Genomic DNA, 17,946 nt, shown 5'->3' with positions numbered 1-17,946 from the left:
TCATTAATTGTACCCCTTACCCCATGTTGTCCATGAAACAATTCAATCATCAACATATGCGTTTGAATATACACTAATTAAACAGAAGACAGTAATGCATTCATTTTGATACGTTGTTCCATTTCCCACCAGAACAGACATGCTCGTGTCTCAGGTGCTGGTCAGGTCAGTGGGCCTCATGCGCCAATAAACTTTTCCTCTTACATTTCTTCCTGAAGTGAATTCCTAAGAGAAGTCCAGTCAGATTCATGAAACGTTCTTAAGTAGCCTACGCAGAATTGTCCGTAGGCTAAGCATGTTCTTATGATCATGAATCCAAATCCTCGTAACTTGAAGGGGTGTTCCAGTTCATTCAAATTATCATAGGTAGACGCCCCACATATCCCAATTAGCATCCTAATTACCATAGGGAACCGCCCCACCAATCCCATATTATAGACACACACGGGGACTACAAATGTCACGCCCCCAAATGAGACAGCGCGTCCCCAGCACGGTGTACTGCAGGCCAGCCCATAGAAGTCAATTGAAATTCAACTGTAGGCCTATAGTTAGCCTACTTTTAAAATAATATGAAATGAACTGAAGACTATATTGATTTGAATAAAAATATGTTTCCAAATGTATGAAGTGTCTTTGTCAACATATATTGTTGTTTTCTCAATAGAGGATGTATTTCACATTTAATTTACCACTTGAATGAGTTACCCATAATGTTAACGGAGCAGAGGGGAGACGGCAGACAGAGAACCTGTCGCTTGTAAGGGACGTCACTGCCTTTACGAGGCTACGAGCGCCGACTTTGAAGAGTGGAATTCTCAATATACATCCCGATCCAGACTGACTTTGTTATTCATGTCTATATTTTGAACATGTCACAGGCTTACTATAATGTGTTCTATACCGCGGAGCTCCGACGGTGTGTTTTACCGCTGTCAACTTGTATAATTAATTTTGCTGAATTGTTGCATGGGAAAACAACCCAGCTAAATTAATTCATTGACATCCTGACATTTTCAACTACCTAGTGAATTTTCCAGATAAGTATTAATAATAGTCTTGCAAGATGCTGTTTAGATCATTTTCAACAAATGCAAGCATATAAAACGAAATACAACAAATATATCTGTGTATTGAAAACCTCAAGGGATGCAACCGTCACATATACTGTATACTGTGCGAGCACTTTGACTTGAGATTTACAATGCTAGCACTTTTCACAAACTGATGGAGTATATTTTAGTAGACTACATTGTAGGATGAATATTGAGATGGCAGGTAGGCTATGTGACATCGAAAAGGACAAATCAAACATATGGGACACTTTATTAGAACACAACAAAATCGCTACAGCCTCAGTAATGAACCAGTGAAATTAGGGTATTTTATGATGCCTCTCATAGGGATTGCATTGGCAGCTGCACTACACCGTTGAAACAGACCAGAAGTGGGGACGCTGTCTCATTTGGGGGCGTGGAATTTGTAGTCCCCGTGTGTCTCTATAAGGCATTGGGAATTAACTTTCCTACCTGTGTTCACCCAGGTGGGTGTGGTTTTGCATGACTCCATGGCTTTGCCTGCAGTCACACCTGTGTGTGATTGCAGGACATAAAAATCACAGGACCTCACACACAGAAATAAAGTTGAGTCAATTCAAGAATACCTAAACTAAAGTCTAAATATGGTGGAACACCAGACTCCAACCATTAAAAATCAATAGTACTGTAGAGGTACTGAAGTGAACAGAAATCTTCATTTCAATACTTTCAATATTCATGAATGGATTTTATTATTTATCTCACAATAGTCAACTTTCTTATGTGGTGGGTATTTTGCAAAATTTGTTTTTGGTTGGGTTGTAAACTCTAAACAAGTGGTTCTCAAACATTTTCATGTCAAGGACCCCCAAATTGACATGCATTCTGCAGACCCCCATATGAAAATATTTTCTGCTATAGGGAAATGTTTCGAAAATAGCCGATCTACAAGCTCAAAATGGGCAGTAATGGGACGAGGTGAGTTTGAGTCCTCAGACCAAACTTTGAGCATCATGTGGCTCATGGCGCTGTTTTTCATTTATGTTTTCAGATTGCACTTAAGAACAAAAAAGGCATTGCTCCACAATGTGTGTAGATTCTGTTCTTACCTACGAACAAATCACAGCTAAGAAAACATTGAGGGATCCCAAAACCTTAAAAACTTCCTAAGTGGGTCTAAGAACCAAATGTCCTCTTAAAAACCTCTTAAGAACGAGCGCATGAGGCCCAAAATGTCCTGCTGTTCATCAAACAGACGGTAGCTGCACACAGGAGACCAGAAGACATAACACTCAAGTAACTGTATGGAGAGTTTTAGTTATAATGACCAAGAGCCACAGGGCAGAGAGTTTATCTTCAACACCTCTGAGTTCAGCCAACATGGTTCCCCCGGGCAGTCGTTCTCAAAGCATATAGGCCTACAGACTTTCATGCTACTGTATATTAACACATTTTGGTGGGGCCCCCTGGAACCCCCTCAAGGATCCATGGGGGTCCCCGGACCCCACTTTGAGAACTGCTGCTTACATCATCAACTGTCTTGACCCTGTGAAATTATAGACAATTATTGATGTGACATAATATGATTAATATACAGTATTTGCATTATATTCATATTAACATGCAGTTACAAAGTTACTTTAGTTGAATTATTTAGACATATTTAATTGAATGTTCTGAATCTGTGTTTAACTAATTACATGTCATGTAAAGTGGCCAGCATTGCCATGTTTTTGCCCTGGGTCACATGTGAGAAACCAGTACTAGTGAGACAAATGGAACAGGGAGCGCCCGTTTTTCCGGTGCAGGAAGCCAGGTGCTCGGTCTCCAATTAGGCGTCTTTTTCCCCCACCCACCCGCCACCCCGGCCTCGTGCCTTTCCCTTCACCTCAGTGACCCTCCCACGGCCTGTGGCCCGCGGCCCATGACAGAGAGCTTTGCCATCTGGCTCAGCTCTCTTTTCATCACAACAGTGTTGTACAGCGACTGATCTCCTTCTCCGTCCTCTCCTCACTCGTGAGTCGTGAACAAGACCCTGAGATACTTAAACTGCTTCACCTGGGGTAATGTACGTCTTATCCCCTACTTGCACTACAATCCATCGGTTTCCTGCTGAGAACCATGGCCTCAGATTTGGAGATGATGATCCTCATCCCGGCCGCTGTACACTTGATTGTGAACCGGTCCAGTGAGAGCTGAAGGTCTTGGACCGATGGTGCCATCAGGACCACATCATCTACAAAAAGCTGTGAAGCAACCCTTAGCTCACCGAGCCATATATCCTCTCCGCCACGACTTCGCCTCAAGATCCTGTACATGAAGGTGACAATGCGCAGCCCTGGCGCAGGTCAACCCCCACCGGAAACGAATCCGACTTACTCCCAAGCACACGGACACAGCTCTCGCTTAGGGTGTACAGAGATTGGATGGCCCTCAACAAAGTCCCCCTCACCCCATACCCATACAGCACCTCCTGGGGGACCCGGTCATATGCCTTTGACAAATCCACAAAACACATAGACCGGCTATGCATACTCCCATGCCTTCTCCAGGATCCCTGCCAGAGTATATATCTGGTCGTTCCACGGCCAGGACGGAATCCACATTGCTCCTCCTTGAATCTGAGGTTTGACTATTGGCCGGACGCTCTTTTCCAGTACGTTGGCGTAAACTTTCCTGAGGAGGCTGCATAATGTGATACCTCTGTTATTGGCTGAAACCCCTTCTTAAAGGCCTTTTTGTCAGTAATTCGGGTCTGGGCCCATACGCCCAGTCTGGGCCCATACGATGGGAGACATTTATAGTAATTCCTGTGCATTCGATGGGTGGATTCCTACTACATCGGGTGTCTTAAAAGGGGACATTTGAACATTGCTCATTCCTGTTCAATGTCCCCAACCTCCAGTGGTGTAATGGTGATTTTTTTCCCACCACTAACACGGCATGTTACGCACACGCACGTGCATTCGCATGCACACACATGCACTCACGCGCACGTGCCTATAGTGTGCATGTGCACAGAACAGCTGGTAGCCTAAGCCTATATATTTTTTATAGTGTATGAGAGCTTTAGACACACAAACACAAATGTAGACATAATCAGATAAACTTCTTTACTGTGCTGCAGTAGCGAAACTAAAAAGTTTGCTTTGTACGAATCTCTTCTTTGACGGAGGAGCATTCTTGTTGCATGCAGAACACAGAAGCAGTAGACTACTGGAGCCATACTGCTGTGCTGTGTTGCTTACCGTGTATGAGAACGTGCACTCAGGTAAACAGTTAATCCTGTCCATGTCACAATTCTTTGGTACCACGGTGTGGTACTGGGTTGTACAACCATGACACCACTGCAAACCTCCACAGGGATGCCAGAGATTCCCGCCGGAGGTGGGAGTTGAATTCCTTCCGTTCCCAGTTCAGTAGCCTACTACACGCTTGGGTTTGCCAGGTCTGTCCAGAGGTTTTCCCCTGCCATCTGAACTCATCACCAGATGCTGATCAGTTGACAGTTCAGCCCCTCTCTTCACCCGAGTGTCCAGAACATACGGCCTCAAATCAGCTGATACGATTACAACATCGATCATTGATCTTTAGCCTAAGTTGCTCTGGTACCAAGTACACTTACGAGCATCCTTATGCTTGAACATGCATGGTGTTTGTTATGGTCAGTCCATGACTAGCACAGAAGTCCAATAACAATCCACCACTTGGGTTCAGATCCGGGAGACCGCTTCTCCTACTCACGCCAGCCCAAGTATCTCTCTCATTGCCCACGTGTGCATTGAAGTCAGGTTCCTAACCTACCAGCGTAGTAGTGGCGTTCCACATCCCCAAAGTCAGCCTCTGCTGCAGGGTCTGGCCCTTCACAGAAAAGTAAGCCCAATGTTGCTTATAAGCAGACATGGCAACACTGCATCATATAGATATCAAGTCTGACCATAATGACTGCTCGATAGCCCCAGGCATGTAAAGAAAACAATCATGCAATTCAAACCTGCCTGGGCAAGTAGCCTACCAATTAAGTGCATTGTTTTGTTTTCATTCTCTCTCACACACTTTACTGGTTAGTTATCTAGTGTGCTGTTCGACTGAGTTCATAATGTATTATGACCAGCCCTTTTTATTATATTATACGTTAAAATACTTCATAAACATTGTTATAAGTTGTTAATAATAATAATATATACAATTTATATAGCGCTTTTCTGGGTACCCAAAGTCGCTTTACAGAAAGAAGTACAGACATATTTATTAGAAAACTATTTAAAAGGTTAAAAACTAGAAATAAAAATACAGAGGGACAAACAAGAAGGGTGTGTGTGTGGGGCGTTATGTAGGGAAAGCCAGTTTGAAAAGGTGGGTTTTGAGTGTGCTTTTGAACATTTCGAAGGTGGGGGCAGCTCTGATGTGAGTTGGGAGTGAGTTCCAAAGAGAAGGGGCAGCCACTGCGAAGGCCCTGTCTCCCCATGTCTGTTTGTTGGATTTGTGGGGTTCCAGTTGGTTGGCATGCCTTTATAAGTACAATAAAGTCTTACCGGAAATGTCTAGTGGGATTTGAAGGCAGTTGCAAAATCCAAGAATATTTGTTAACTGGAGGACAATGCACATGATCGAGGAATGAGTGAAATTTGTATTTGTACACCCACCAGCGCACGCGCACGCACGTCGCGCGCGCGCACACACACACACACACACACACACACACACACACACACACACACACACACACACACACACACACACACACACACACACACACACACACACACACACACACACACACACACACACACACAATTACTGTTCAAAATATCCAAATGACTGAAATACATCCATCATTTTAATCCATGAGTTTTACAAAACATTATCCACATTCCTCAGTCACAACTCACAAGACACTGTTTCTAACCAAAAGTTCTGGCATTCTTCTATATTCAACTAATCACAAGTATTAATATAGCTTAAGCAGCGATAACAGGGGCAAAGCAATAAAAAAACAAATAAGAAATCAATATGCAATACGCACAATAAACCACAAACACATTTATTCATGTACAAACTTCTCTTCAACTGGGATTTTAGATAGTGGTCTGTGAGTTACAGGTGCTGACAGAAAAGCAATACAATTAAGCATCTGACAAAATAACGAGAATCAACAAAGAATGTTACATTTATTTAGTCGTATTGATATTTTCAGATTATGTGACTCTTCTGCTTTACGACTTGTTTTTGTCATCCTGGATTAAAATGAAAGGGGATACATTTGTCTGTGTGAAATCCTGCGTAAAACATGTGCTACTAAAATATTGTATCCCCTATATGAATCCTCATGTGTCTTCTCAGACTATCATTTCGGCTGAATCTTTGTTCACAAACGATACAACTAAAGGGTTTTTCCCCTGTATGAGTCCTCTTGTGTTTTTCCAGCTGTGAATTATTACCAAAGCCTCTGCCACAAACTGTACAGCTAACAGGCTTTTCCCCTGTATGAGTCCTCATGTGTGCAATGAGATTTTCCTTACGGTTAAAACTTTTGCAACAAACTGTACAAAAAAAGGGCTTTTCCCCTGTATGAATCCTCATATGTGTCTTTAGATATTCTTTGCGATTAAAGCTTTTGCCACAAACAACACAACTAAAGGGTCTTTCTCCTGTATGCGTCCTCATGTGTTTCTCCAGCTGTGAATTATGAACACAGGCTTTGCCGCAAACTATACAAGAAAGCAGCTTTTCCTCTGTATGAATAATCTTGTGTGTATTCAGATTTCCCTTACGATTAAAGGTTTTGCCACAAACTATACAAGTAAAGTGCTTCGTCACAGTGTGACTACTCATGGAGTGAGCTTGTGCTGATGATTTCAGGTGCTGGCTCAAAGGCAATCTTTGTCTTTCCACCGTTTGTGTCTTGTGCGACTGCAGTAGGATTAAAGCAGACTGATCTTTCCTGGTCTCCTCCAGCTCATCACTATCAGTGTCAAATTCAGAATTGCGTGAAAAGAGGAGCTGGGCATCACTAGTTGGTAGTGATGTTCCACAGTTCACTACATCAGTCTGTATTCTCATGTGTTCAGTTGAGGTGCTGGCTAGAGGCTCTCTATTGTCATCTTCGTCATCATCATCATCATCTTCTTCTCTTTTCATTGTTATTAATGTCAAGGTAGACGCATCAGCCTCCTCTGTTATTTGAAGTAGCTCCTCTTGTTCGTGTTTAATTTGTGGAGGCTCCGCTTCCTCCTGGACCAGACTGGAGCTATGGCTCTCCTGTTGTTGTTGTTCCGGGCAGACCTCATTGTTACACACAGGGAGGTGCAGGAAGTCTAGGCAAATGATACAATGACAGAAAATCATTAGCTAAATGTTTTAACATACAACAACAATAATAATAACTAGAATTTCGCGGCCCGCTCATCCTAGCGCATCCTCGATGCATGGCAAATGGGAAGAAGGCAATAGCGGGAGGGCGATGCGAGTGCTGTACTGTACCCCTTTGTACTGTACTGCACTCCTTAGTATTGTACTGTACTGTAATGTTGTCCTCTGTACTGTACTGTACTGTACTGTACTGTACTGTACTGTACTGTACTGTACTGTACTGTACTGTACTGTACTGTACTGTACTGTACACACCTTATGTACTACAACAATTGTTTTATTTGCCTTAGGTTCAAACTTGTAATATGCTATTGGCTGTTTGTATTCTTTTTGAAAAAATATAAAAAGATACTCCTATTAAAGGCTATATTATTTTACTTATATTGACCCTATACACAATTTAGTATAATTTAGTATAATTATGTAAGGTTTTGCACACTCAAATGGTACCTCGTCATAGCCTATTAACAATTTAATAGGTGAACCGACTTCATTGTAGTAGCTGTTTCATAAATTATATTTGTACTTGGGCTGTCTGCTGTTGTGAAAGTTTATATTTAGAGAAATTCAAAATTTCAACACCAAAGTAGTAGTAGTATTAGTTGTTGTTGTTATGAATTAGCAAACGGGATATTTGGACTGAATGTTTCCTTTATCCTTGTGTTGCATGTTTTCAACATTGTTTTTATTTGTGTTGTATCTCATAGAAAGAACAACACATAGTAATACATAAAAATAGTCATCAAGAATCATCAGACAGACAGACAAGTCAGACAGACAGACAGACAGACAGACAGACAGACAGAAACCCCTAACTGCTCCCGATGAGCAGGTTTGTGTGATACAAATTTACTTTTTTTTTCTTCACCTGAGATAGTGTCTTCTGTCACCTTCCTATCTATTGATGTCAACGTTGACCCATCAGCTTCCTCTGGACTTTGAAGTAGCTCCTCTTCAATCTGTGGTTCCTCCAGGACCAGAATAGGGCTGCTCTCTTCATGTTTGGTGGAAATTTCCAGGAGAGGTAGACCTAGCAGGAGGAGAGAGGAGGGATAAACTCAACGTGCTTTCTGGCTGGATACGATTGATTGTTCTACTTATAGATTTGTTTTTTAATGATATTAGGCCCTTGTGTTATTGCGACTGTAGGTCGCATATTACTATGAAATCCTGCAAAACCTGTCCGTCAGTCAGTCAGGCCATCAGTCCATCACGCCACCATATATGGCCGTCAGTCTGCCACACCTCGTGACACGCTCCATATATGAAGATCATGACACTGACCTCATCAAATCCTGGATAGCCATACATAGAGAAGACTGGATCATCACCTAGGTCTGTATATATGGAGCCGGCCGGCAACTCTACATCTGACCTCAAATCCTTAGATCTCCATAGGAGCTGACCTGTTCTGACATTCCATATGTTGATCCCACCCGACCCGTCCTTCTTCTTCGATGTCTCCCTTTTGACTGATACCTGTCCATTCATAATCTAGACCGCCCCAAAGTTATTAGTGTGGCAGCCCGCGGGGAAAAAAAGTCAACCAAAGAACAAGATTCCTTTACAGGATCTCCTCACTGGTCAACAAAAACACCTTGAAGACCCTAACAGGAGCCCTCGTACAAGGTTTCTTCGACTATGCATGCACCTCTCTTGGTACCACAGCACCTCAAAGGCCCTAAAACCAAGATACACCAAGATACCCATGTAGGCTACCTTTCTAAATATTTCCTTAATGTTAACGAAGTCCACACCCACAACACCAGAGGAAGTGCAACAAACCCAGATTCGGCACAAACAAGGGACTAAATTATTTCCAATGTCCCTTTTTACCTCCTTTATGATGAATTCCTGTTCTGTTCTTTGGCTATAGGCTATAATAGTGTCTATAATAAATGTATATTTGTACATCTCTAAATGTGTTGATTAATTGAACATTAATCTTTATCTTTAATTTAATGTTTATTGGGTCCGTCCAGTCACAGTCTTTGTATTGAGTTGTGCTTGAAATATACTGTAATTCTGCAAACTGTTAATAAATATTTCAATCAATCAATCAATCAATACTGTTGTATTGTGCTGGTTTAAGACCATTATCTAGGCTAGGGTAACATGGAGCTGGCTACAGTGTAGAGACGGAAGTGCATGGCTGTACCAATTGACTAGCCTCATACATGTATGTGCCCTCTCCCTACGCTCATTCTATCTCGGAGCTACAGAATGACCGTAGGGAGAGGGCACATATGGGGCTATGTACCAACCTGCTCTATGTAGTTGCAGTGTTCTGCGGTGGTTTTCAACGTGCTGTTTGGAGCAGAACGCCTGGTCCTCATATTCCGTTAGAAATGTCTCCACCACCACGAATATCTCTTCAGCAGCTACAGAGAGTCGCTGGTTGATCAAGGACTTCAGCGTTTTAAGCAACGTCATATCAGCACAATTAACTATGCAAAAGCGGAAACGAACGTTAGCTCACCGTGGTCAGCACGTATGTGCTGCTATAATATCACCACGACAAGGCTATTCTGAAAAGTGTCAAGCATAGAGCTAGTATAAAGGAGGTGTCAAGGGAGATGTAATTCTCGTAATTCTGCAATAAATAAACAAAAACATCCGGGTTAGGTCGCAGACAGTGTTGCCAGATCCTGTGAAATAAGCAACCAACTAGAAGCAGCAGCTATAGTTGGTTGCTGCTAGAATAGCAGTTCTCTGCTATTCTATATCTTTTAGGTTATTGACCTTATACCAACCGGTTAATGACCTTATACCAACCTTGAAACATAGGCCTACCTTAGTTACGTCACATAACTAAGGTATGTTTCGGTTGTACAGCTCCATAGACATTGATTGATTGATTGATTGATTGATTGATTGTAATAGCAGTTCAAGGAAAGTACAGGTCAATACAAAAGCTAGGCAGTAGGTGAAAGGCTTTGTCCAAACAGGTTGTCAAGGCATTCAACATCCAACGACTTCAGACTTCCCATGTTGTGACTCGACGTCACTATGCCACCACTGTCATCGTTCCTCTGCCCAACCAGGAGCTGACAACATCCTCAGCACCGGACATGGATTCTTCTCGAGGCCAAGCCCTTATAAGTTATTGGCCTGACACCGACATACATACCCCGACTGTAAACATGATACTACTCATACATACACAAGTAAGACACGCAAACGCGGGAAGCGAACGCAGCTCATGTGTGTGTGTGGTTGTTTGTGTGTGTGTGTGTGTGTGTGTGTGTGTGTGTGTGTGTGTGTGTGTGGTTGTGTGTGTGTGTGTGTGTGTGTGTGGTTGTGTGTGTGTGTGTGTGTGTGTGTGTGTGTGTGTGTGTGCTACAGCTGCGCCCTCTGGTGGCGGGCGGGTGGTGTCACAGCGGGACAGACACACAGACAGACACACACACAGACATGATCTGCAGGGTCTCATAGTTAGTGCTCATTGCGTTCGCAATCACTGCGTTCGCAATAACTCCTATTGACCTTATACCACCTTGAAACGAATACGAGAGGACTCGACCCGGCGAGTCTTCTTCACCTTTGGCGAGATTTCTTCCCCTTTTGGTGAATCTTCTTCACTTTCCGGGTCGAGTTCAAGAAGATTCGCCAAAAGGGGAAGAAATCTCTAGCTACTAGCTACTGCTAGCTACTGCATGATGATCATGCACACTGACAGACATTGTCCCAACTCCTAACACTTGTTTGATTAAACATAATGTGCCACGAAAAATAGCTTCCAATAGCTTAGTTGGTTATTATCGCGTCGAGGAGGTACCCGTGTCCATAATATCGCCACGAACGGCCAACAAAAGACATCTTTATTCGTCGCCGTACAATGTGTTCCGTGCTGAAAATAGCTGATATACAAGCTCACAACGCGTCGCGTCCGGACACGTTGTGAGCTTGTAGATCCACCCCCAGCATGCGGAGATGCAGGCTCTGAGAACATTCAGAAACTTAAAACACAAACACTGAGGGATTAAACATAATGTGCCACGAAAAATAGCGAGGTACAAAAGACATCTCTCTTCCACAGTGAATGAAGCGCAGTGATGGCTGATTTATTCTGCCTGATATACAAGCTCACAACGCGTCGTGAGCTCACGTTGTGAGCTTGTAGATCAGCCACCCCCAGCAGAACATTCAGAAACTTGCAGCTGCAGCTGCTGAAAGTGCCCCGAAAAGTGAAGAAAACTCGCCAGAATGTGAAGAGGCGTCGCCCCCGTGGCGACGCTCTTCACATTCTGGCGGATTTCTTCACGTTTTGGCGAGTTCTCAAGATAACTCGCCAAAAAGGGTAATTGTGGCGAGTCTTCTTGTTACCCTTGAAACGTACCTTAGCCTATGTGACGTCACGCAGCTAAGGTACGTTTCAATTTTGGACATAACTCCTATATTTCAAGGTTGGTATAATGACAATAACGGGTAACGGTGACGTATCTTGTATGTCACCAAGAATGGTGGTCCCTTAGTTATTGGCTAATAACATACATACCCTGGCCTGACATACTGTATACATACTCATACATAAACCATTGATCTTATCAACCTTGCAACGTACCTTAGTTGCGTCATCAGGATCAGTGGTCCCTTATTGGCCAGTGGAGTATACTGACATAGATACAAACCCAGCCGATCATCGCCTTATCGACTCCGACATAGGCTACATACCGTACATATACACCCCCTATTGACCTTATACCAATTTTGAAGCATACTTTAGAAGTTTAGAACGAAAATACATCGCATGGATGCAACTGGGTCTCGCGAACATCATACCCCTCACTCGGGTGACCCAGCCAGGGTGATCAAGTCCCGACTTACGTCCCAGTAGTAGCTACCCTCGATCAGACCCACTAGGGAAAGACCATCCATCCATTGGAACCACTCCGGAACTACTATGCCAGGAGTGAGAGGTACTATTCTGGCATGTGGAGGGACTTTACGTCATCGAGAATATAGTGGTCCCCCATTGGCCGGTGGAATAAACCGACATACATACCCAGCCGATCGCAGTACCTCTGCTTGTGCAAGTAACAAGAAAGTTATTCATAGTACCATCTTATATTTTTAAAAAGCAGCTCACAGCGTGTCATACCGTGACGTGTTGTGAGCTTGACAGCTTGTGCATCTGCTATTTTGAAGACATCTTGACAAAAATGGCCAATATTTACAACTTAGATAAACAAGCTCAAAGTTGCTTAAGCAGACATGGCAACACTGTTCACAGACTGATCCTGGTGATTTGAAGTTTACATCATCTGGTGAATGTGTGTACATAGACATTGATTGATTGATTGATTGATTGATTGATTGATTGATTGATTGATTGATTGATTGATTGATTGATTGATTGATTGTAATAACAGTTCAAGGAAAGTACAGGTCAATACAAAAGCTAGGCAGTAGGTAAAAGGCTTTGTCCAAACAGGTTGTCAAGGCATTCAACATCCAACGACTTCAGACTTCCCATGTTGTGACTCGACGTCACTATGGCACCACCGTCATCGTTCCTCTGCCCAACCAGGAGCTGACAACATCCTCAGCACCGGACATGGACTCTTCTCGAGGCCAATCACCATAGATAAACAACTTCAACGTCATTTTGACTATATCTCTGTGTATTCACGGTTCAGACTTTATTCAGGAAGTTTAGATCAGCTAGAACCGTCAGTCCATCACCATACAGCAGTGGATCTCAACATTGTCTGCATCAGTAGGCTACCCACACATCACAAGCATCTGCGGCCCACGTATCTGAACAGTTGTGGTCACATGGGTGGACCATGTGCATTTTATAATGTATAAGAGCACCCCTCACTTCACACGGGAGTGATTTTTTATGTTTTATATTATCAAAAAATCATAGTGTTTTGCAGACTATTTGGAGCCCCACTTGCAATATTCTCACAGCCCACTAGTGGTCCCTGACTCACAGGTTGAGCATCGCTGACATACAGTACATTAGGACTAGAAGACACATGCTCATGTTGAACAACATATGTTGCAGCAGATATGTTAGACAAAGTAAGCTGCCAGAGCAGCCATTCTGTCCTTTGGCTTTTTGGGGTTGCCCCGGTGTCCTCCTCTGCCCCTGCCGTGGCCTCCCCGTCTGGCCCCTCCTCCACGGTGCATGGGGTGCCTCATGGTGGCATGCTTGAGCTCCACCAGGTCCTGGAAGACCAGGTCGCAGAACACACAGCCTGTGTGCTGCGTCTCGCTGCCCGGGAGAGGATTGCGGTTCTTGTTGAAATCCACCGCCACCAGGGACGCATCGCAGGAATCACAGCTCTCCCGTGCCACCTGTACCCTGTGCGCATGTTCGAAGAAGTGCACTACTACATTGCATTTATTACAGGCCATCTTCCATTTGGGGCCTGAGGTGGTGTCTAGCACCAGGACTCCGCTGTCACACTCCACGCACTGACCGATCCCCAGGGAGCTAAGGGAATGCTGACAGGACGGGTGGGTGCACTCGTTACAGCCCATGCCTTTCTTCATGTCCTGGAAGGGGGCGTTGCTGAAGCAGTAAGGACAAAGCGGGTAACTCTTTCCCCGGGCGCCAGAAGTCCACAGCAGCAGTTCAAAGTCGTCCAGTGGACAGCGCAGCTCCTTGTACAGCTTGATGGCTCCGTTCTGTGGCAGGCTGTACGTCTCGTCACAGTGGGAGCAGTGCAGTCGGCTGGGCCTGGCCTGGATGTACTTCATGAAGCGACGGCACTTTCCGCAGCGGGACATGGGCTTCCCAGTGGCAGCAATGGGGGAGAAGGACACTTCCATAAGCTCGTCCATGATGCTGACAGAGTCGACAAAATAGTGGAACTTCCTCTTGAAGATGTCCAGTGTGTGTTGGAGGACCTCCTGGTAGTTTGCCTTGCCCATGGCTATGAGGTTCAGCTGCTTCTCCACGGCACTGCGGATGGTAGGCAGCACAAGCTCCGCGTCTGTCTTGTAGTAGCCATGGACCAGCACGATGCCCAGGTTGGTGGGTTTGAGCTTACGGCCACTCTCCACCGTCACATAGTTCCTCTGGCAGATGTTGTTGATGTGGACAGCGATGCTGGCATCCGTACCGATGCCGTGCTTCTCCATCAGCGTGATGAGCTCCGCCTCCGTCAGGTAGTCGGGGGCACTGGTCTGCTTCTCCACCAGTTTGATCTCGTCCACGGTAAAGACCTTGCCGCGCTCGCATGCCGGCAACGCCTCCTCTGGGGGAATTTCCTGCCGTGGCATCACCGCCGTGAACCCTGGGGATATGAGTGTTTTGCCGGTGCAGGAGAAGCCTTCAGTCCCGATACAGAAGTCGATGACTGTCTGCAGGTACTTGCAGTCCTGACTAACGGTGGCAATGAAGTGGCGCGTGATGTAGTCGTACAGCTGCCAGCCGTCACATCCCAGCTCTCCCTCTGAAGCGGCTCTCATAGGGGTGATAGGAGGATGATCCCCAGCATCCACCCCCTTCCTGGGTCGGTTCAGTCCATCAGAAAGCAGAGTTTTCACCTCCTGTGCCCACAGGGGATTGGTGGCCTGCTGTCGGAGGGTCCCCTTCAGATCAAAGTTGTCTGCGTAGTGGGTGGTCTCCGTACGGGGATAGCTGATGTAGCCCTGGGTGTAAAGGTGTTCTGCTATCTGCATGGCATGCTGAGGACCCATGCCGAGGGCGGAGCTTGCCATACGCAGCATCTCCACCGTGTTCAAGGCCTGTGGTCGCTGCTTTGCCTTCTCCTTCTTACTCACAGACTCCACCCGGGCCTCTCTGGAGGCCTTGGCCAGGTTGACAAACATCTGAGCCACTTCTCTGTCAAACACTCTCATCCTGTCCCAGTCCAGTGTAAGTGGGCTTTCCTTCCCTTTGAACACTTTTGCCTGCAGGACCCAGTAGGTCTCTGGCTTGAAGGATTGGATCTTGTCATGGCGCTCCACGCAGAAGCCAAGCGTCGGGGTCTGGCAGGGTCCGAATGAGATTAAGGTGGAGTCCAGGTTACCGTACTTACCCTGGAAATACCTGGTCTGAAACCGAGTGAATGCACAGCCGATTCGCAAGTCAAGTTCTTGGCGGGCGTCCACTGACAGAGCCTCGTTTCGGTTGGGCTCTTCCAGGCGATTCATGGCATTCCAGATATCTGTGTCAGTGATGGAGCTGAACTTGGCACGGTACACAGTTTGCTTGCTGCCACAGGCCTTGCTCATAACTGGCTGGATGGCATCCAATACTTCAAAACAGATGTTCTCTCCCTCTTTGTCACAGTCCAACCACAAAACCACACAGTCACATCCTTTAGCTTCAACTTGGAGGAACTTAACCATATTTAGTTTGGGATTGGCTTCCTTCTTCTCTGTGGGAGCTTTACTGAAGAGCTCAGCTGGGTCCACCTTGTCCCAGTTATTGTACTTCCCAATGAAGTCCAAGCTCATCACGTGCCCACAAACAGAAGTCATCTTGAAGCGCACCGTTTGGCCGTGGAAGATGCCGGTGTAGTCGTGCACGGAGCATGCTCCATTGAGGCCTTTGCGACTTGAACAGGTTCCTTTGGAAAGGATCTTGGCAATGGAGTGAGCCAAAGACGGCTTCTCCGCCACCATCAGAATTGTCCTCATTGTCAACAATGAAGACACATAACGCAAGGGTAGTTTGAAGGATCCAAAAGAATACAATGGAGGGGGAAACCCCTTACAGAAGAATCGGGAAACCCCTTACAGAATAATCCAAAGTCCCAAAGTGTTGGGACTTGCTAAATACCACCACCAAAAAGATGGCTACAAACAAATAACGAGAACTGGGTGAGTTAAATAAGCTCACAAGCTCTGGTGATGTCACTGAAGATGTCACACTAAGATATGACATCACAAGCTCACAGGGGTGGAACCGTGACACAGACAACATACTGAAACAGCCATGACCACTTTAAAAGCTCTTCCTGGGTTCGGTGGTCAAACAACGTTCTGACGCCTGGCACCGCCTACTGGTTGAGATGCACAGACAATGGGGTTAGACTAGACAGATACTACTCCATATCATGGGCATAGATGGGACACAGGCAGACAGACAGTCAGACAGATACATCTCCATATAATGGCCATAATAGGGACACGACACAGAGGAAAACAATATGAGATGATGGTCTGGGTATATATAGTACAATTGCAGAAGTCGGAGATGATATATACTGTATTAAGATTTCTTCAGCCCCTCCAACCAACATCAGCTAGAGCCGCCACTGTGTACCATGTATTCGAGAAATGTGTTTAATTTTGAAAGCTCTGTTTTAGGTGATCTGTACATAAGAATGATATATAGATTTTTATCTTTTACATGTATACATGTTCTACTTTCTCTAATATCCTGCTTTCAGTTGGAATTTCTTCAATGGAAATATCTTCTTTTATAGCAAACATAACTCCCCCACCTATATCTTTTTCTCTATATCTTTTCCTCATCCGCAGAAAAACATCAAATCTGTGCCCGTATTGCTGGATCAATGATGACGAAATGACCATATTTCTTACGTCATCATTTAGAGCTAGTCATACACGTATTTCTTACGTCATCATTTAGAGCTAGTCATACATCAAATCTGTACCCATATTGCTGGACCAATGATGACGAAATGACCATATTTCTTACATACACACCACGTACTCTAGTCCCAGCAGATCAGGCACAATTTGGTAAATTATTTTTTTATTGATTATGTATATAGTATACGTATGACTAGCTCTAAATGATGACGTAAGAAATATATATAGTATATATATAGTATACTGTATAAAGTGTGTAGTTGTAAGTTGATTAGCGGTATTCTGTGGTCACTTTGGTCCAAAAACCGTGACAGCCGTTCCGCCATTTCAGGACCCCCCCAGAAAAACATCAAATCTGTGCCCGTATTGCTGGACCAATGATGACGAAATGACCATATTTCTTACGTCATCATTTAGAGCTAGTCATACACGTATTTCTTACGTCATCATTTAGAGCTAGTCATACACATACACACACATTTGAGGCTTACGCAGAAAAACATCAAATCTGTGTCCGTATTGCTGGATCAATGATGACGAAATGACCATATTTCTTACGTCATCATTTAGAGCTAGTCATACACGTATTTCTTACGTCATCATTTAGAGCTAGTCATACATCAAATCTGTGCCCGTATTGCTGGACCAATGATGACGAAATGACCATATTTCTTACATACACACCACGTACTCTGGTCCCAGCAGATCAGGCACAATTTGGTAAATTATTTTTTATTGATTATGTATATAGTATACGTATGACTAGCTCTAAATGATGACGTAAGAAATATATATAGTATATATATAGTATATAGGCATATACTATATATGTATACATATATACTCTATACTCTATACTGTATAAAGTGTGTAGTTGTAAGTTGATTAGCGGTATTCTGTGGTCACTTTGGTCCAAAAACCGTGACAGCCGTTCCGCCATTTCAGGACCCCCCCAGAAAAACATCAAATCTGTGCCCGTATTGCTGGACCAATGATGACGAAATGACCATATTTC

General features: G+C 44.4%; 2 protein-coding genes across 2 annotated transcripts; both read right to left on the bottom strand.

The window, feature by feature from the left end:
* Positions 1–1,461: 1,461 nt before the first annotated feature.
* On the bottom strand, positions 1,462–9,925 carry LOC310871304 (uncharacterized protein; the record flags this gene model as incomplete). The annotated part of the gene is made up of 5 exons (XM_083782790.1): positions 9,674–9,925; positions 8,278–8,439; positions 6,383–7,354; positions 4,842–4,898; positions 1,462–1,589 (listed from the first exon to the last, which is right to left on the bottom strand). The coding sequence occupies exons 1-5, from the start codon at positions 9,840–9,842 to the stop codon at positions 1,462–1,464; spliced, it is 1,488 nt and encodes a 495-aa protein (XP_083638916.1). The 5' UTR covers positions 9,843–9,925.
* A 3,505-nt stretch (positions 9,926–13,430) lies between these two features.
* LOC310870546 (DNA topoisomerase 3-beta-1-like) lies at positions 13,431–16,010 on the bottom strand (the record flags this gene model as incomplete). Its single annotated transcript, XM_083781789.1, has 1 exon — positions 13,431–16,010. One exon carries the CDS (start codon positions 16,008–16,010, stop codon positions 13,431–13,433), a length of 2,580 nt encoding a protein of 859 aa, XP_083637915.1.
* Positions 16,011–17,946: the final 1,936 nt, after the last annotated feature.

The sequence above is a fragment of the Protomyctophum parallelum genome, assembly GCF_964188405.1.
Source record: "Protomyctophum parallelum genome assembly, chromosome: 14".
NCBI lineage: Eukaryota > Metazoa > Chordata > Actinopteri > Myctophiformes > Myctophidae > Protomyctophum > Protomyctophum parallelum.
The sequence above is the reverse complement of the archived record's forward strand: the minus strand, read 5'-3'. Positions and strand labels throughout refer to the sequence as shown.